We start from the raw sequence: 21599 nt of genomic DNA, 5'->3' as shown, positions 1-21599 counted from the left end.
ACCCTGGGGTTCCAAATCTTGTCCAGCTCCTGACTGTTAGCACATGTTGCAAACCTCTTTGTACTAACCTTATTATTTAAAGCATAAGTCATCTAGGTTCTTGGAACAGTGACTAAATAAACTCTTGTAAAAGCAAACAACTTGGTATGGTTCTTCCTTCTAACTCTGTCTAGATCTTTTTATCTAACTCTAGATAGATTGAGAAAATCCTTTTCAGGATAAGAAGTGTCTTTCAGTTTAAAGTCTCTACTGGCAGGTTGGTGGAGAAGACACATTCTCCAAGGGACTCTGTGCATCCCTGCTATCCCAAAATGGTGAGGATCAGCTCTCAGGTAAAGGATTTGGATATTTCTAAGTATCTTCTGCTTAACAGATGAAACTTCAGCTATAGAAGTTGTACAGGAGAAAAAGACGGGAAAAAAAATCACCTAAACTGATTGATTTGTGTCTACTACATATAACTTGAATTTACTGAAGCTCTAAGAGATGTACATAGCTGAAAGTCACAAAAAAACACTGCTAAAAATACCTAATTCTCAGAAGGCAGTCAATGGAAAAAAGTGACAGAAGAAACACTACTTATTTCAACACAGTTACTGCAGTTTGAAGTTCATTTTATTGTTGTGTTCTATGGGTGAGATTTGTTTACAGATTTAGGGTTAATGCCACTGAACTCCATCTTGACAGAGCAACAAAATAACTCCAAAACAGGCTAAAGCAATAAATATCAAACAATTCAATCTAAAATGTATAAATATAAAAGTAATTTCTGAAAATGTAGGAAAAAACAGGAATCCATTTTTTTTCTTTTGGCCTTTTGTAGAGTACATTGATGTGGTTCATCCGTATCACCTCAGATCCAGCACGATTATCTTTATGTCTTTCCCAACCACATGGGTACATGGCTGCAGAAGAAGTCAACCCATTACTCTCAGAAATCTCAGTAAAATACCCAGTAACTTCATCCATGAACTACACCTGTAAAAGACCACTGAAAAGAGCCTACTTGGAACAAAAAAATCTTGATTTTTTTCAGAGTTGGACTACCTTCTCATTATCCCTGCACTCAATGATGAAAGAACAGAACAAAACAAAAAACTCTGACCTCTCCTTTTGAGGATTAATGCTGACATTCAGAGAGCCTGACAACACAGTTGCTTCCAATGTCTCTCAGCATGACTTCTCTGTATTGGATCATTTTATTTTAACTATAGGAGATGCTTCTGTATTTGAAGAGAACCCCATTGAAAAAACCCAAACCTTTCAATATTCAAAGGTAAAGGCTCTTATCAGAAATGCCAGTGTTAGCTGGAAGACCATTCTGACTGACTGTACTGCTCAGCCATACATACATCATTGTGCTATTGAAACATCAAAAGATACAGCAGTTACAGAGGAATGCTTAGAGAAGCCAAGGCAAACTTTTGCCAATGAAGGAAATAGGACTTAACCTACTTATAGCTGCAATTTAAAGCAGCTGGAATGTTTTGTTGGGGCACTAAAATTGGAGAGATTAATTGATTAATTGCTTAAACACTGAAGAACTCAAGACTAACTCCCATTTGAAAATGTATTTCTTTCTCCTTTTGAAAGTGGTGAATGATAGTAACCACCTCTGGTTAACCACCATTGAATGGCAGCTTCTAACACTCACCTCATGGCTGCTAATGACTGCTGAAGTAGTCTCCTGCTGTCTACCTTGGTCAGTGAACTGAGGGTAATGAATTAGTAAAATGGGGAAAATTATTAAGAAATCTCAAGTTTCTGTTTGCAGCAGAACTGTGGTCAGGAGTTTGAATAGTAAAAACTGTATTGAATTATATACTTACATTAAATAACCTAGGGTCCTTTGTATGTGGATGAAATCCCTTCTTTTTACAAGCAGAAACTTCTAGCATGCCAGCATTAGTCAGTCTGAAGATGCCAGTGCTGAAAAGCAGAACAGGAAACTCCTGTTACACACTGTTCCCATAGAACACATCCATACAAATTGCTTAGCTTAAAAGGAGGACAACAGAAAAGTGTTTGGTGACCAACACACAGGAGCCCCAGCAGAGCTGGGCTTTTAAAGGTATTTTAAATCAAGGGGAGTTGTATTGTGTAAAGCAAGAGATGATGAGGGGAAGGGGAGAAAAAGGATCACAGTACTGGTGCTGTTCCTGTTAGGCAGGTTAGGCCACTGAGGGATAAGGCTGGTTCACACAGGAACAGATGCAAACCAGAAACTTATGTGTTCTGGATTGCATTTCACTCAGGGCAACTTAAAAGATAACAGCATTTAAACCAGCTGTGTAAATGACTAGTAGGAGTACATCCTCCCCAATCTTTTAGTTCATCGGGTAACACAAAGCATTAGAAAATGCACTGCTGCAATTCTTTAGGTATTGAATAAAACATTACAAAGCCATCCTTGTGTAAAGAGGACCTATTAACTACAGGTTAGAGTTGGTTACAGAGTATCAGCATCAACTGGCAGAGAGGCTTGTAAGAGCAGAAATTTGGAAAGGTATGCAGGCATGCTCAGGGTTAGAGATGCTAGTGCTTGTGCCCTTGCCTCTCAATCTGTGTGAAGGGCCCATTTAGGAAATTAGGCAACAGGGCAGGATTCACTCTAGTGAGGCAGAAGGCCAGAAGGAAAGGCTGAAGAAATGCACACTCTAAACAATGGAGTTAGCCCTGGCAACCTGAAATGCCAGGCACACCAAAGGAGAATCACAAATTTGTTGAGCTTGGAAGGAACTTCTAAAGCCTGTCTGATCCAGTCCCCCTGCTCTGGCAGAATCACCTTGAGCGGTTGCCAGGACCATGTTCAGTCAGGTTTTGCTTATCTCCATGGATGTGGACTTCATGACAACTCTGGGAAAGCTGTTCCATTACAAACCTTCACATTAATATTTGCACTATTCTAGATTTTTCCAGATACATAGTTTGTAACTTACAAAATACAGAAATAGATCTTTAGTATAAAAAAGTGACTTTTACCCTTCTGCTTTGCAAACTGCAATTTTCGTATCATTCTAGAGAAAAAAATCCTAACTTCCCTCCACATTCTTAAGCAGACAGAATGAAGACAGATGTGTGGTAGGGCACTGGCAATGAGTACTCCAGAAGAAGAGCTCCTTTAATTATTACTTTGTTGAGCAGAATATATAAAAAAATAAAATTTAAAACCTGGGTCTGTGAAGGGAGGAGAGAGAAGCCAGAAACAATGCTGTGCACAGAGACTGACTGAAATGGAAGTCTAGGCAACTTATAGAAGACAAAGTCACAACACAATGTTCATGCCCTTCATCTGAGTTGACATGTAGCCTTTGCATTTGATCAGATTCTAGGACAAGCAGGGAAAAATACAAAAAAAATTACTTTAAAAATCTGAACTTACTCATTATGCTTTGGTGAACAAACAATTGCAATGGCCTCTGGCAACATTAGCTGATAAGAGCAATGAGTATGAAGATCAACACTGGATAAGAATGCAGTTTGTGTTGGATGTGTCTACAAAAAAGAAAGGCAAAACTCAACATCATGAATATTTCTTACAGGTCAAGGTCAACATAAGAAGGAAAAATAATTTGTTACAAGTGAAAGCATCAGTACTTCCCCAGGCTGGTTTCTAAAGTTCTTCTTAGCCCAGGGTCTATATTGTTCTACATTGTTCAAGCTGGAGAAAAGAAGGCTTTTCAGGATGAGATTCATGGAGGCATGTTCACAATCAGATATACAAGCAATTTTCTGATCATGCGGGAGAAAAGGTGGAATGAAGAAGCACAAGACAAATGGAAATTACTTAATTGTCCAAAATCCCTAAGAGAAAAATTAATATAAAGTTTAAACAACACAGTATACCCCTCCCTGACTTTTGAATATGGCACTAGAAAGTAATAAAATAACCCTAAATCAACATAAATAAAGTTTCACCAGCAAAAGTAGGCCCATTTTGTCAACAGGATGGCTCAATTGCATTAAGGAGTTCTCTGTAGAGAACATGAGTGCTTATTTATGTCACTACAATTTGAATTCAGTAAGCAAATTTGTTTCTTTGGTTTATTTGTGGTTTTTTCCCATATAGTACGTAGAGCCAATATAGGAAAAGCAGAATCTATGAGTCATACGTACATGGATCCAACCCAAAGTGAGGAGATCATACTGATCCTGAATACCAAATAATTCTTCCACGTTCTCCATGTCACAGTAGTCTGGTCCTGCAGTTTGCTTTGGCACTATTACATGTGTAATAGTAAATTCATTATGAGTCTGCAAAACAAACATTGACTTAGGGTGGAACAGAATGCCTAAGGAATAAATGCTGCATCAAAATCTGAAAGACGTCAGCCTATCAGCTAAAACAAAGCAGTACAGCTCCACTGATTGCAGTGCAGCTCACCAACATACTGTACCTAAAAATATGCCTTAGCATTTTATCATGAAAGCATACAGGGTAGCATTAGTCACAACACAAGACTGCTGTATTGATCTATTCTCAGAGATCAGTGTGAAAAGTCTGTCCTTTAAAATAATTAAAACACATAAAAGAGCTTTGAGAAAACTATCATGATTTTTTGTGAAACTCGGACCAAGACTAATACTGCTGTTCTTTCCCTTCACGCAGTTCAAATACACTTGGGATCATCTTTAAAATTCTTTGTGTCAGCATCAGCCATGACATCTTTCCCTGCTCTCAAAGGACATTAGATGTTATCTAGGTCAAAGAGAAAAAAAAATCAGATGTTCTACAGCCTGATGGGGAGATTTCTGCTCTGTTCTGCCATTATTAATTTGATGACTCCAGTGGATTCCATCAGTCTTTATATTTCATTGTCCTGTAACTAAACCTCACTTACCTTAGATGAATGCCAGAGAAAGTACTCGAAAAAGCCTGCATTGTACAGCATACTGAAAGACTTGCTAGGCTTTACAACAATAGCAGGGTACTTTGAGCAGATGTTTCCCCAATAAAATAAGCCCACAGTGCTGAAATGACCACTCAGGTTATAATATGAATTCATTACATGGAAGGCTAACCATTTATGTCTGCTTTTGCTCTGAAATCAATACATCACAGGAGATTACAGCACCATCAAGTATGTCTCCCCCATACAAATGTGAGGGTTAAACTGTACCAGTTTTCCACAGAGAATTCCACATGTCTCTATTCCTCTTACTGTATTTGCCTCTGCCAGCAGCAGAAATTTGTGACAGAGATCCCTGGGCAAAATGACACCTCTGAGTGCTTCGGCCAATTGAGCTAACAAAAGAAAAAAAAAAAAAAAGAGAGAGAAAGATAAAAAGGTATTTACAGCTAACAGCTAACACAATGAAGATCCCTAAAATAAGGAAAGATACACAGTATGTTATACTATATTACTACAAGTGGATTATACTATATTATTATACTTACCACATCATAGACTTTGGTAATGAGAATTAATCTACAGGACAAGCACTTCATCTAAACTGAAGTCACCAAGCCACAAGATATGCTCACTAGCCTGTCCCTGAGATGACAGTGAGCTGCCGCCATCTCCCAGGCCAGGGCTTTCCAGGGGGAACCACTGCAGGTTTCTGTTTCTGTTCCCTTGAAGCCCATGGCAAGATTCAGACTTCATTTCACAGGAACACTAAATCTCAATCTCTATATCCATCCATTGGTACTCAACTGGAAAATGTGAAACTGTGCACCTCCCTCTTGAAGAAATGAAGAAACTATAAGGAATTGCTGTGTTTGCACAAACCTGTTCATGGTTATTTCAGTATGGGCAGCCTCACAGTGAATAAAGACGTATGCAGGTAGATAAAATAAAACAGGGGATAAAAGAAATGTCTGCACTTACTTTGAACAGCACTTAGAGTAGCTGCTGGCTTCAAGACCCGTTCCACTGGTGGCGAGTGCCCAGCACAGCCAGAGGTGCCGCGCCTCTCTTTTTTCTCCAGCAGTGCCGCAGATAAGGAGCTGTTCTCTGGTACAGAAACACAAGACAGCATACTTCCATCTATCTGTTCAGACATAACCACACTCTCTTTGATCTTCTGATCTCGAGCTAGTTCTTGCTTCTTAAGCTGATCCTCAAAGAACTGAAACTGCTCCGATTCGAGCTGCTGCTGCCGCATATGTGCAATTCGTTTCTTCTCTGCCTCTATGAGCTTTTGGTGCTCCAGTTTCTTCAGAAATTCAGTTTTACATTTGTTCTGAAACATACACAACATAGGGACATTCTCAGAATACCAAAAATGCTATGACAAATGGTAGGAAAGGAGCAATCTAACAGTTCAATAAAACCATAAAATCCTGTCATTAAAAATGAACTCTTTTGGAACCTGGTTACTGAACTGGAAAATACAACTGTATCCCCAAAGGTAGGATGGAAAACATAGCACTGATGCATGGAACAAAAATGATGTTTCTCAGATGCTTTTTCCAAGACAAGTTTTTAAGCTAGAGATCCTGTTTTCAGTGGCTTCAATCGCAATTCAAATTAAAGCACATTTGGAGCCAAGGAATCTTTTCCACTTACTGACATGAGTATCAATTTTATTTTCTTTAAAAGGCAGATTCAGAGCATACAAAAAACCTATTTGGATTTTTGTAGACAGTAATTAAGTAAATACAGCAGCAGATGTATTTCCTAGCACATTTGCATTACTTATTTTTAAATTCAAATGACCAGCTGATTCTGAAGAAGAAATGAAAAGTCATTTCTAAGTAGCTCAGGAAACTATTAGGTTCTCATAAAACTGGCATTTTACTGCTTAATTTTTAATTTTTATATGACAGAAAAATATTCATGTCAACATTTAATAATCACATAAAACTTACTTTGTGTTGCATGTATTCTTGATATTCTAAGTTATATTTTTTTAAAAGATCTCTTTTCAGTTCGTCTGTCCGTGGAAATGCAACCTCCTTCAATTTCTTTGACATAGGATGGGGAAAAAGATAAATAAGTTTACTTTTCACTTTTTAAAAGAGCCACCTAGAAAACAAACTCAACTGTAACACAGATTTAAAAAAAATACAAAACAGAAAAAAAACTGCTCTTCTCACAGGAAAAAAAAAAAGCAAAAGAGGAAATACACACTATATAATCAGTTTGAGAATTTCTATAGCACATTGGTTTCAATAAATATATTGATTTACATTAGTGAAATATGTGACATGGCTGCTTCTTATCTCAAGTAAAGATTAGCCCTTTTACTAGGAGTCTGTTATCTCTGTCTTGCTTAGTAGGTGTGTGATGACTAATGTTTTTGTTGTAGGTGTAAATTGTAAAAAAATGCTAAGGCAAACTTAGAGAGTTTCAGGTAGAATCATTGCATTTTTCTCTGAAACTTCCCGGTCAGAAATATGCTTGAATATGCCCATTTCCAACAGATGTTCTCCTAGTGGACCACAGTCAGAACTTTGGCATGAATTGTTTTTGTTCTGAGTAAAACATTAAGTTTAACAGTAGAGAAAGCAAGCAAACACGGGGCATGGACCAAGAGACACTCATGGTCCTACAAGCAATTCTCACTGTTCCAGCTGTTTTAACTTCAGTATAAGGCTATACTTAAAATTTATTTAGGATTTATTTTCTAGAGAGGAAAAAAAAAAAAGTAAAACTATTTTGTATGGAAGTGAGGGGAAAAAATCTGGTAAAAACTAAGTAAATATATATTTGGTAATAAAGAAAGAAAAAATATACTTATTTAGCAGAGTAAGCGAATACTGCACAGGCATCAGTATTGCCACACATTTCTCCTGTTTGCAATAGTCAGTTTGGACAATTATCCATTCACATAACTGGGACCAGAATCAAACTAAGTAATGTTAACATGTGCATTTTTAATATGCAAACTTTCAGAAATAGATGTACCTGGGCTCCCAACAACCTGCCAACTTACTGAGACCATTGTCATTCACATTTTAGATCAATAATTTAATTTCCAAAATAAAACATGTATGAATAGTGGAGAAAAGTATCAGAAATTGAAGCTGTGATGGCTGCTATGGGTGCTCTGGGGAAAAAGAAGCTATGGCTTATATGTGCTGGGAAAAATTAAGAGCTTCTCAGCAAAACATTTCATAAAGACCAGGAAACCATAACCCTACCTTAATGATATCTTGTTTCTCTGGTACTGCACATTGGTGATAGTCTCGGTGACTGGGCAGCTTTTCTACAAACAACCTAGAAAATTAAACATGCATGTGTTTAGTCAGAAGAATACCCATAATAGCTTTCATATTGGCAGAAAAATCAGTTTCATATAACTGTTAAACACTGAATTCCAGATGACTTGGACCAGGGTTCTACACACATGTTTAAACTAACACATTATGGTATGGACCTGTATGGGACACACAGAATAAGGACAGGAGATTATTTTCCACATCTGATATATTCTGGTTTCCATTAGTACTGGGTTAGGTTAAAAAAAAAGGGCTAGCTAGCAGCCAGCATCTAAAAATACCCCTCAAAAACACCCTCCACTCTAGTCAGTGCTAGTAAATCCTATTTCTACTCTCTTTTTTCTTAGCCAAAATGATGATTCTCCAATGGAGGAGAAGAGTGATACACTGACTATCACTAAAGCAGGTATTTTGACCAGACCAAGCTACACAGATAAGTTATGGCAAGACTCAGCTGCAAAGAGTTTGTAATGTACAGCTGCTATCATTCTTTCAGTAATTTGCACAATATTCACCTCCAGACCTTCTTTTTATAGAGATAGATACATTTGAAAACAGGTGGGCTAAGAAAGGATTGGTCTAGTTTTCAGAGTATGAGGAAAATAAGGGGAGAGGAGGGATGTTTCCTTTGCAAAAATTTTAAAATATGCACATTAAAAAACCCCCAAATCTTTCCAAAGTAATAAAACAAACCAATCAATCCTACAGTGAAACTAGCTAGGTTAAAAGTTTAAATCTGCCAGTGATATATTTTTCAGCTGTCTATTTTGAGAGTTGTAATGAATGCTGGCCAGATTTGTTCTTTTGTGGTAATAAGGATAATCATTAACATACATTGTAGATTTTGCATTTATTCCTGTAAGAAACAAAAAAATTAAACTTAATCCTTTTGGGGGAATAAAAGCAAAATGGAAACAAGAAAACCCTTTTCTCATGCTTTTTAAGTATTGTGCAATACTACCATCCTTAAGATCAGCAGATGCTCATAGGACATAACTACTAAAGGCTTAGAAATCTTATTTAAACATTGCTTTTAATGTCAAAAATTATGTTTGACCAACATGCTGACATAGAAAGAATAATCTGGGGGCAACAGTGCTCATGGTATGACCTGGCAGAGTAAACTCAAACCTCTGTATGTTAGGTTAATTGATGCTTGGCAGCTCACACATAGATAGGACAAGCCCATGAAAAGGTGGCAGGAAGTTTCAACGAAGCCCATGCTCAGTGTAAAATGTCTCCAAGAACACATTAAACACATTTCTCCTTATCTAAAGGGGTTCTCAGTGCAGCTCTCTGTTTCACTTTACTCAGAACCATAAGCTGTAATGGCTACAGCTGCTTGCTTACGTTATGAACTTGTTATAAAACACAAAGGCGTTCTCCAGGTTCCCCTCCTGCATGTACACCGACGCCATGCGCTCCATCTCCACGCCGGATCGGAAGTAGCGCCGCGGAGTGATGTCCTCATTGATGGTGATATTGCTGCCAAGCTTGCTTAAGGCACGAACTCTCTCCTCTGGGGTCACAGAGATGTCTGTGTGGTCAGGAATCGCTACCAGCTTTTTCTGAAAAAGATCAGTCTCATTAGCGAAGAGAATATTCCATTTCACTTTCAGGAAGTGGTCTCAGTAAAGAAGCTCAAGGGAAATATTCAGCTAGCCTTTTCTGAAAATAGACCTTGGTTTCCCACCTCTAGCCACAGTTGAAACATTCCAACATATTTCTCAATTGCAAGTAAATTGTGATCAAAAAGAAAAGTGATCTTATTCCCTCTGAAAACAACAAAAAAGGATAAAATTAGGAAAACACCTGTAGGGGAAAAAAATTAAGTAAATTGTTGTAGAAATTATCAAAGGCAGTATAAAGTGTGTCCTCTTAAAAAACACCCACACATGAATTCTACAAGGTTCTGTCTTAAATTACTGAAATAATTTGATGGATGTCCTGAATACTCAGACTCCTATTACACGATAGCATTTGACTTCTAGAAATAGTTCAGGAAACAAAGACCAATAAGCTGCTCTAGTCAGTCAACAGTTAATTTCAAATCTTCATTTCCAGTTTTAAATGAGGCAGTTAAAAAATAAGTTTGAACTAATTACTAAAGAAGAACCATAGCCACTTATTATGGTCATTACCTTCCTGGTAATAAATAAATAAATAAATGGCTTGTGGAGGTTGTTTCCTCTTACTTTGGTGAAATTTTTTACTCTTTCTAATCAAAATGCTCATTTCAACTTCTTAAAAATCTGGTTGCTGACACCCCATAAATCACACATACAGAAATACAATAAATTCCAAAATTCAGGCAGCATGAAGGAAGAGACCCATGGAGCTGACAGCCACCCCTGCTAAACAGCTCTCTTGAAATTTCTCCTAATTGGAAGGGAATTTGCTCAGTCACTGAAACATTTTTCTGTATTACATACCAATGAGCTGATAGTGAATGGTTGCTCCATGTTGTTGTCTGCCTGTAAACCAAGGAGATTGCTCTTTTCCTCCACAGTCTCCATCTGACAAAAAGGGCAGTATCAGTCCTGAGCTCAATATTTGCCACCAGATGTCTCAGGGTTTAATAGCCCAAGGGAAACTGAAATATAGATATGTTGATTGTGGTCGTGTGCTGGAAAAAATCAGTCATTCAGATTAGAAAAATATTCAAATGTCACGTAAGTTTGCATGCCAGAACTCACTCTTACTTTGGTGGCACAGTACTTACATATTTAATAATAATTTAAGACTTACCAGATGTCTAGAATTTAAATTGGGAATGCATAACGGCTTACAGTGCAGTTGTGGACTAGTTGACCTGTACTAAGGATATTTCAGCATATTTGAACACAATAAATTATTTTTACAACTTTTATATCAACTTAAAACCCCCCTAACTTTCAAGTATAAAGTGAAAAACACAGAAGTTTGAGGACTTCTAGGACTTATTACAGAATCTGTGCTTCCTCGAGCATATGCTTACACATTTATAAAAATATGAATCTGGTATCTTTATTTTCTGCTAAGAGTAAGAGAAATAAAACTTTATAAACAAATTTGTATCAGTAATATAAAGCAGAAAAAATACTTCAAACAGCATGTGTTCCACCTGCACAGCTTGCTGATTTCAACACTCAAAATACAATCAATTCTGATGGGTCAACTAATAAAAATTCCTCTTTGCACAGCTTTGAACAAGTTAAGAGAAAAAATGTAGATGTTGTGGTCATGAAAAAAAAAAAATCAAAAGGAAACTAAACCAAACAAGAAAACCCAACTCTGAGAGGGGAATTAAATACTCAAATTACACAGGAAATGTGAAAATTAAGTTTTTAATGTGTTTTTTTCACTTTGGTGTGCTCATTGTAAACAGATTTGATCTTGCATGTCAAAAGCTCTTTATATGTTGCAATAAACATGTAAAAAATGTTGCAAAAAATGCAAACATGCATGCTTTTGTAAAAGCATAGAGTGGGTTCAGCAAAGATGTTTTCTCGGCACACCTCTCTCTAGAGGCCAGAGGACTCTGGGTTGAAGAAAACAACTCTAATGTGTTTTCAGATGGCTGTATTTCTCAAGTATTGATCTTTTCCTCATTTTTCTTCCAAAAAGCAATACTATCTATTAGATCAGTCTTTAATTTTAACCATTATTGCAATTCATTTTCAAGAGGGTTTGCTAAGGTATTTTAAGGTATTCAAACTGCTAGCACAATTTGTAACCAAAAAATAAAAGCCAGGCTTATACATCTGAGAAAACAACCTTAGTTGTGGTTGCAGTGCTAATAAAAATAGTTCTCTAAACCATTTAATTTTATGGACATGGAGCTCTGGTGTAAATTATCACCTTGGCAGGAGAGCCTATTCATTGCCTATTCACAAACTGTAGAAAGGCCCCATGGGACAATGATAAGGAAATATTTTTGCTTTAGCCTACTCCAAGAAACGTTCTGCTTTAGGGCTTGTTCCACCCAAAACCCTTCTTCACTGAAGCACTGTAGATGTGGAAGGCTGTGAAAGGAGTGAGCTAAAATCTTGCCCAGTGCAATTCGTGTCAGCCTTCTGGCCCTGCAGCCCAGATTCTACACAAAAATAAAATCTTCAATGAGAGACTCTGTATTCATATGCTTTGTGGAACTCAGGAACAAAAACCAAACCAACCTACCAAACAAAAAAATACCTAAAAAGCACATATTGTATAAATATTTATCCATTCACTTACCCACCACTTGTAAATTTTTAGTTTATTTCCCCTAGAAGCATCTGGGACAGCTAAAATACTTGAATGGAAGAATGGATTTGGTCCAAAGTGTGTATCCAAGTATAGCAAACTGCAAAATGTTCTAGTCACTCATGTATATATAAAAAATTGTTCAAAAGTAAAGGTGCAAAAATATATTTCTCTCCAATTTCTTATTTCATTTAGCAGCTTCTGGCAAGAAAGCTTTTCTGTAGCAGTTTCTCATTCTGCTTTCAAGGCTTTCTCCCTTAACAGTCCTTCTGCAAAGCTTAGAGCGGAAATGCACATTTAGGACCAGGCTCATGAGATGCTTCCCACTTAAGACATGGAACACGGATCAAATGCTTCTTTAGCTGTTACCACTCCTTGGAGACCTTTCAATCTAGCTGCTGGGTAAGTGCAGAAAAGTTACTGCGGAAAGTGGCAAACACAAGAGTCACGAATTAGGGGTTTGGGTTGTTTTTTTGGGGCCAGTACTCCCAAAGAGGTCTTTGTTAAAGAGGCCTATGGTGTTCCCCCGTCAAAATCTCTTTGGAAATGCCACAGGAAGACATCATGGAACCCTTTACTTGCAAATATTTCTCAATTTGACTTGCTCTAAGAATATTAAAGTTATAAACATAATTCAGTGAACTTTTAAACTAAATAAGCATTAGTTAATATATTTTTTTTAAGTGTAATACCAGGTATTTTAAAGAGTAGACATCTGGTAATAGCAGAAACTCACACTTCCTCAAAATTGTGTCAGAGCCTAGAAAAGATGAAGAAACTCTGCAAAAAACATAAAAGACATGTCACAGTGCAAGAGTTTAGCAGAAGAATATCTGCAAATAAAAGAAGAAACGCGTTTTAAATTTAGTTTCAGGAACAGACTAAACGAGACACTGTAAATAAGGAAGAAATATTAACATGCATTTGTATCCATTTTACAAAAATAAGATTTCAAATATATTCACTATTACAGCTGGCAGTGTAACTTAAGGAAAAAGAACTCCTATAAAGAATGTGGACTGACTTATGACTGCACTCCAATATATTATCCTTAACATGTGGACACACTGGCAGGGTTATGAATGATTAAAATGCTGAGAGTTAAGCTTTACTAAAAGCACCACCAGAGGCATTTCTGCCAGCTGCCTGGAATGCTCTGTGCATAATGCTCCTCATGGCTCAGCTTCACAGGCACCTTCAGCTCCAAGGGCACGGCACTGCCAAGGGGCTCCCCGCACCCTCCCCACTCTTCTTCGTACTCTCACTGCCTCCTTGACTTCAAGGCAACTTGTAGCTGATCCAAATTAAAATTAAATGGACTTTTACTTCCTTCTCAAAATCAAAATGCAAAGGAGCAGGCGGAACCACGAAGCCAGCAAAGCAGAGATGTTTGTCACTTTTTGAAGCAGTACTGTGCTAAATCAATATGAGCTGGCTTTGAAAGGGCACCCTAAGAGTTTGTATAGTTCCTACAAAAATTGCCCAGTTCTGGCAAGTGACTGTGTTTTCCATAAATATACTTGTATTTCACTTTACAAGAGTAAAGATAAATTCAAATACCAAATCTCTCTGTATAGCTGAAACTAATTATACTCAAATATACTTTGCTAATACAGTGAACTACACTCCAACCTCAACCACAGGGGATAAATACCAATGCTAGCTTGGAGCTATCTTAATCTATTATACTCTGAAGTGCTTAAAATTCTAAGAGTAAAGATGCATTTTTCTACTTCACTATTTCAGGCATTCCAGTTAACTTGCATGGACTTAGGTAATGTTTGTTTGAGGAGAAATGCCAGGATTTTAACATTCAAATTAAGTTTTTTTCTAATTATGAGTTTTCTGATAGTCATTACCAGATAATAATAATAACAATCTAACATCAATTCAATGGTTAAGAAACTTGATTTCATTTGGTATAGCACTTCTCACCAAATCCCATTTCCTCCTCAAAAAGCATTTGTTTTCCCATATGTCCCATCTTATTATCCTATGTATTAATCCTTGAAAAATCCAGGTTTATTAGATCAAAGCCATTCAGCCACAAGAAAACCGAGCAAACTGAGAAAAACAGCATTTTAAATGGCATTGAAAGTGATTCCTTCTGTTCAGGCTAACAAGCACGGTACCAAGCACCAGGGAAATGAAAAGCAGGGAGAGCAATTTTAAGTGAAAGTATATGCCAAGAGTGGTACATGAAGCCAGAAGAAGCGTATCAAGTACCTCAGGAGCAGGCTCATGGGCCGGGAGCGTGTGAGGAGATCTGGGGAGTGCAGGCACACACAAACCCTCGGCGAGCTGCAGCATCACCACTCGCCGCGCCTCTGCCGCGCCCTCACCGATGCTGCACGCCGGCGTTTCAGCAGTGCCAGGCTGGGGCCTGTGGCCAAAGGAGGCACCCTGGGGTGCTCAGAGCCCCTCAGGCATGGCCCTGCTGGCTCTCCCCGCTGCAGAAGGTGTGTGACAGCGAGAGGTGACACACGTGGCTGCACAGCGCGGCTGCGCTGCTGCCGGAGCTGCAGTGGTGCTTGCAGGGCCTGCAGCGCAGCCAGGGCACGGCCTGGCACGGGGAGCGTGTCTCTGTGCCCTGCTGGCACCAATGTCCTCCCCTGGTCGAAGCTGGCCCTGGGGATGCCTGTCCCAGCCAGGCCAGGGACACCAAGCGGGAGCAAGGATGCCACAGGCACTGCGGCGCCCCAATGGAGCTGCGCTGCTCCAGCCCTCCAGAGAGGACACCGAGAAGCTCCCAGAGACTGACTGCACAGTGCCAGCATCGAATTTCTGCTCCTTGGCATCGTCTGCAGGCTTCAGCTCTTCAGAAGAGGTTGAACAAGCAATGTTGCTCCTTCTCTAGAGGTTACAAGAAATGTTGAATGAGCTTTTCGGATTTTTAAATAAGTAGCTGAGTAACTTGCATGAAATTAGTTAGTGTATAGTTTTCCCTTAACATCAGTAACTTTGTAACATTAGTTTCCTCATTGTAACACTTTCAAATTTCAAGGGAATTAATCATAACATGAACTCCACTGCATTATCATTTATCAATATTTTGACTATTTGTCTTACAGAAAAAAATCTTTGTTAAACAGATCACTGACAAAATTTTCCAAAGCACTTTCTTCATTCAAAGATTAGGTTAAAAGTAATCTATGCAATTATTTACTCTCTGAATATTTTTAATGGTGGATTATTCCAGAAATACTCATCCTTTTGTCTGATATTTTTGTGGAATGTAAAGCCTAGATGAGGTTTCCACCAAAACTATTCACTTCACTCCACTGCGATCAGGATTCTTAAAGTACACGTAGAAATATTTGCTAATACAGAAGCTAATATGTAGTATCGTTCTACTATTTGAATCTGTTCTTGAGAGAACTGTTCTGCAGCCATCCCATAGCAAGAAAAAATTCCTTTAATATTGCCATGAGAAGTTAACACAATCATACTTCATGTTACTATACTAGGAAGTGTGATGATTACAGAATCCTAGAATAAAGATGCATCTCAAACCATAAGGAGGTCAGTTCTCATTAAAACAGCCAAATTAGCAAGTGCAAATAACACCTTTCAATTACCCATAGTGGAACTAAGTTGTCTCAGCAAACTTTAAATAGGTCACACCAGTGATTGCCAGGGACCATTCCACTAAGTCTCACCCATGAAGCAGATACTTAAAATTCTGTACTTGGACATGGATACTCAAGTGAATTTGTTGAAAAACAGCCTAGAAATACAGGCACCTATCTCATTCAGCTATTTTTGAAATACCAGGCCATGTATTGGCACAGCACATGATTATTTATACACGTACACTTAGGTTTGATATATAAATATGCTAAATACCAGCCTAAATAGCAAACTGCCTTCTGTTGGTTCTCTCCAAAAAGAAACAGCATGTTCATTTGTCAACATGCTTTTTGTAACAAGCATTCATCATCACAGCAAGTGATTCAGCTGGTATAGTAAGTAGTCTCTTCTGGAAAAAAGCCCAACAAAGCACTGAATGTCATGGCAAGACGATTCTCTTGTGAAGAGGAAATACCCAATCAACAAAACTCAACAGAATGGCCTTTCAATGAAAGGAATCACTGCAGGGAGCCATGTCCTGAAAACCCTGTGCCTTTCAATGGAGAAGTTGCTCTTTACAGCTGCTACTAAGCTCAGCTCCAGAAAAGCCCATCTCAGCAACAGCTCATAGTTTGACAGTGCTCCTCAGCTCCACAGCTCCATTGAAACAGCAGTTCCAAGACCACCTCTCAGGCACCACTAACTCCCAGAAGCTGCTGCTGAGCTATGCAACCATCTCTCCTAGAATAGGGTCATGAACATTTCCTCTTTCTCACTGGTGAAGAACCAGTGCCTCCCATGCCCCAGCACACTGCCCAGAGGCCTCTGCAAACCGTGTCAGTGGAGGATCGACAGTAGCACCTTCACCTGCTTGGGTGCTGAGAGGGAGAAATCACAGGCACGGAAGATCCTCCAGATGCACAGGTCTGCCAAACCCAAACCTTGCTTATGCCTAGGCCATTCAGTTCTGCACCTTGCATCACAAAACTGAGCTCTATTTTCATCTAAAGAAAGAATGGGTGACACAAGGGTCTGTTTTCCCACTTCAAAATGAAGTTTGAATTAATTGTCTGAAGACTGTCATCATTGTTCTGCAAATATTTGGACTACTGTAATTAGTCAGCGTAGTTACTTGAATATCATTGAGCACCTGTTTTCTAAGGACAGCATTCCTCTTGGCACAGATACAAACATTAGTGCATCAAGAAGCTATGTTAATAGATTAGATTGCTACTAGTTCTGCTAAGACTCAGATAAACCACTACATTATGCAGATAATATCCAGCATGGCACGTGCAAGAACCTGACTGCACAGAGTCTGTGGACGCAGAGCCTACAGGCTTCTCTCTCCTATTGCTTCAAAGCACAAAGACCTCTGTCAGCTATTTTCACATTCATTTTTATGCAGGCTGTTTTGAAATCAACATCTAGTATGGTTGTGCTACTACAACGTAACCCTATCTGTTTGAGCTGTACACACAGATGATGCGTCGATACCAGATTTATTAACAAGCTCTGTCTACAATGATATCAGTGACTTTTAAGAGAATGTTTTCAAAATGCATTTGCAAATTGACAGTTCTTTCTCTCGTGGACTCCTGTGTTGCAACAAAACATAATCCCTCCTCCCCATTCCTTTCTTTAGTGACACCCTTCAGTTTTAGCAAAAAAGAATGTTCAACATAATGGATAAATATCAACCATGGTAGAATGTCTGGGATTAAAAGCAAAATCTTTCTTAGGCAGTCAGTGAAATATACTTATGCAACACAGAACAGCTTCTTTCCAGTGACCCACTAAAAGGATGTTGTAGACATGATGTAGAAAAACAGTGCCATTTCCTTCCTTTGGGAAATCCACAACAATCCCCCAAGAAAATTGCACCAGGGCACAGTAACCCAGAAGAGGACAGAAGTACAAGAAAGAGCTGGTTTTATACAATTTGTTCTTTGATGATTCAACTGAAATTCTGAAAAAAAAGGAGATACTTGCAATCCATTACACCAGTGATAAAACTAACTTCCACCATGAAGACAAGAAGCTGTGTTGCTAAGGGAAACAAATGAGAGGTTAAAATCAGCACAGAGGCCTTCAACTTCATAGACTTCCAAGAATCAAAGAAGGCATGATTCCTTGCAAAGCCTTAGCTTTCACAGATTTTGTCTGTCTGTATCCCTATTTCTCTCAGGGACAAGGTTCCCTAGGCTAGAGGGGTTAAGAAGCTTCTGGATCTTCCTATAAAATGCAATGATTTTTTTCTGGCAAAATATATCTTGCCTAATTTTAGAACACTTTCAGACTCCATAGCGTCTAATAAGGACACTTGTTGACTGAGTGAGTAACTGGTTGCAACAATCAATTTTTGTTTCTATCAGATGACAAATTTTTATGCTGTCTTACTTTCTATAGCTCAAAATATAGGGGACAAAATAAAGGCAAGCCAAATTTATTTGACAATTATGACAAATAAATTCAGAGTTTATTTGAAGCCTATTAAAGAGCCTATAAAGAATGAAGTTTGTTTTTGTGGCCTCAAATTTATAGAAAATAATTTGAGGCATTAGTTCAAAGGATTCTGACTATTTTGTACACAAATGATTAAGTAAGGAAAGGTCAGGTAAGAAATGGATAGTGAGATTACCTAGAGGATGAAGTGTGATCAATCAGTATGAACAACTACCATTCAATCTGGAATGAGTCTGTTGTACAATGTTTATATTAAAATAACACAGCTGATTTCGTAAGGAAATCTTTGACCTTCTCCCCTGTTCTAGATGATTCAGGGTGTAGCATGCTATGAGCAAAGAACAACCCAGGAAAAACAAGATGAATGTCTGGCTCTATAAGAAGAATTCTGTGAGCTTAAGACTGCTTGTCCTACTTGGATAGCTACAATATTTAATTTCTCTTACTTAAGTTTCTAAGATTGACAGTGGTAAGCACACATTTTATAGCAGCAGTGGCTGTAACACAGTCAGCTCACAGGGCTGCTTGACAGTCAGCTGAATTATCCAGAATATCAAAGCCGAGCACAATGATTCTGGTTAACATTTTGTACCCTTGCAGGCCAACAGCTTCATCCCAGTGAAGCTATGCACAGTCTACCTTCGAGCCTTTCCTATTATTTGCTTTACCCCTCAGGATGAGCCCATTGATCTTGGCAGCCTATACAAGCTCCTTTTTATAACAACATAGAGCAGTAGATGTCTCTGAAGGCTTTTTGACAGCAGTTCAGAGATGCTAAAGGTTCAGAGATGCTAAAAGAGGAAGATACTTCCTACGTTGATTATGTGGAGAGCCCACAGCTTCCATAACGCGATTCCGTATGTTGTGTGCTGAGCTGTGACTCATCCGGAGCTGCCAGTAGGAAGTGGTGGGTAGCAGGTTGTGTCTGAGGAGCTGCCTGACTCACAGCACTTCTGAGAGGCATCAGCAGCTGGGCAAGATTGAAAAGGCTGGATTTTTGTAATAGGAATTTCTTTGCAACAACAGTACTAAGCCACTGCACATGGATTGTTCAGGAACTGCATAAACAAGATCATTTTCTCTCATGGACTAATAGTTCTATTAATAATGGAAAGCATGACCAGAAAATATATATCCTGGAATGACAATCTAAATGTTCTAATTTTATTAAAATTGTATAGACAAAGACTTCCTTTACACGACAGAAAACTAATTTTCAGAACACAAATTGGAAGTGTAACCTTTTGTGCAGAAATAAAATTTCAGGATTCTGATAAAACCAGGAAAAAACATTATTCATACATGTCCAGCAAACAGAGACCAAATACTTAGCTTTCTACAATATTTTTTCAGTACCTTCATGCACAAGTCACCTTTCTATTCCCTCAGCTTTTGAAGATTTTACAACATCCCTCACCTTGAGCTATACTCTTCCTGATCTTGGTGATTAACTTCCAGGAAAAGCCTGAAGGCCTAACCTTCAGCATGTTTAATGCATATAAAGAAAACCACACAAGAAATGCCTTCACAGCATCTGCAGAGCAGTATCAAGTAATAGAAATGACTGCAGGACTGATCAAAACAATTTTTAAACATAATGCTACAAAATACCCCCCTGCACTTACAGCCATTTAAAATACTGTACACACACACACCCACGAGGACCCCAACTGTGAAACTGGTACCTACAGAATTATGCAGAATTTGGGATGAATGCTTCCTGCATTCCTACAATATCCTGTGATCTATGAAACTCCAGACTTGTAAACACTGGCCTATGGTTTAGCTATCCAAATATGCAGTATACCAGCTGCTATGCATTTAGTACATGAGAAAACTCATCTGTTTCAGAGTACATTGCCTGAACAGCACCCACAACAAACCTGGGCTCCATTCTCCTGGAAATATTCAATGAAGTACTGGGTCTATATTTTCTAGGACTTGGTTGTCTAAGGCAAGTCATCAATATATGCTAACCACAGTTTTGGATAGTAATCCACTTAAGCCTGCAATGAAGAGAAACCTCACTTCTGTGAAGAGAGAACTTTCTCAAAGCTGGTCTTCACCTGGGGAATGAATGTCCTGGGAAGTACCGTGTCTCCAAGATCTCATAATCTCACTACTTCCCATTCTCAGTAAAAGGTGGGGGTTTTCCTGCCCATGACTTCTCAAACATTCAGAACCATGTGCATATTAAACACAAAGAATTCCAGATCAAGAGGAATTCCCCCAGAAGAGATTTTTTTGCATCCTTCCGAAAGCAGCAGCATGTGCAAGAGCGAGGTACATTCCTCAGGGCAGTTCAGAAGGACACCTGAGATCCTACAGAGGTCAAAAGGAGGCAGGTACAAAACCAAGCACATGAAGACAAAAAGCTCATCTGAGAGTTACAGATGCTCAGCAACAACAACTTCTACTGGTTTAGATTCTTTCACTTTCTGTTCCGATGATCACCTTCCACATATGTATGGAAACCATTTAAAACCCGACTACTGTTACCAGTTTGATTTGTCTCTGGCACACTGTGACATCCCGGACTCCCCAGCACACTGCCACCAGCTCCTCGCGTGGTCGCAGTGGAGTCAGCAGGCTCAGCCGGCCGGGCGCGCTGCCCGCCGCCCCCCGCCCGGCCCGCGGTGCCCCCGCCCGGCCCGAGCCCCGCCGCGCCCGCGGGAGCGCTGCAGCCGAGCGGCCGAGCGGGACGCGCACCTGACCGGGGCGGGGACGGGACGCCGGCCGGGCCGAAGAGCGGATGGAGCTGGTGCCGGCCCCCGGCGCCACGGCCCCGGAAGGGGTAGCGGCCCCTTCTCGCCCTGCCCGCAGGGGCCGCTGGCGCAGAGCAGCGATCGGAGGCGGAGGCAGCGCCCCGCCGGCTCCGCGCTGCTCCCGCTGCGGCGGGAAGGGCGATGCTGCTTACCGGGGCGCGCATCCGTGCGAGCGGCGGCGCGGCCGCTGCCGTGGACAAAGCGCGGGCGGGGGGCGGCAGGAGCGCCGGCCCGGCCTGGGCCTCCTCCAGCTTCTCTTTCTCTTCTTCCTCCTGCCGCCTCGCCGCGCCGCGCCGCGGAGCCCCGGGCAGGTGGCGGCGGGACCGAGCGCCGTGCGCCGCCGCAGCCGGGCCGTGTCACGGTGCGGGGCGAAGGGAGGAGCCTGCGCCGGGCGGGTGGGCGGCGGG

General features: G+C 39.8%; 1 protein-coding gene across 4 annotated transcripts; it reads right to left on the bottom strand.

Moving 5' to 3' along the window:
- Window positions 1-597: 597 nt before the first annotated feature.
- On the bottom strand, window positions 598-21527 carry STAMBPL1 (STAM binding protein like 1). 4 transcript variants are annotated; one of them, XM_021539326.2, is made up of 11 exons: window positions 21345-21527; window positions 10600-10760; window positions 9518-9735; window positions 8090-8165; window positions 6815-6910; window positions 5832-6186; window positions 5121-5245; window positions 4117-4254; window positions 3383-3495; window positions 1830-1929; window positions 598-905 (listed from the first exon to the last, which is right to left on the bottom strand). In XM_021539326.2, exons 2-11 carry the CDS (start codon window positions 10681-10683, stop codon window positions 849-851), a joined length of 1362 nt encoding a protein of 453 aa, XP_021395001.1. In that variant the 5' UTR covers window positions 10684-10760; window positions 21345-21527; the 3' UTR covers window positions 598-848. The 4 variants fall into 4 exon arrangements, with proteins under 4 accessions (XP_021395001.1, XP_021394996.1, XP_021395009.1 ...); XM_021539321.2 differs by having other exon boundaries at window positions 10600-10683; XM_021539334.2 differs by having other exon boundaries at window positions 10600-10641.
- Between the last annotated feature and the right edge of the window lie 72 nt (window positions 21528-21599).

The sequence above is a fragment of the Lonchura striata genome, chromosome 7, assembly GCF_046129695.1.
Source record: "Lonchura striata isolate bLonStr1 chromosome 7, bLonStr1.mat, whole genome shotgun sequence".
NCBI classification, from domain to species: domain Eukaryota; kingdom Metazoa; phylum Chordata; class Aves; order Passeriformes; family Estrildidae; genus Lonchura; species Lonchura striata.
The sequence above is the reverse complement of the archived record's forward strand: the minus strand, read 5'-3'. Positions and strand labels throughout refer to the sequence as shown.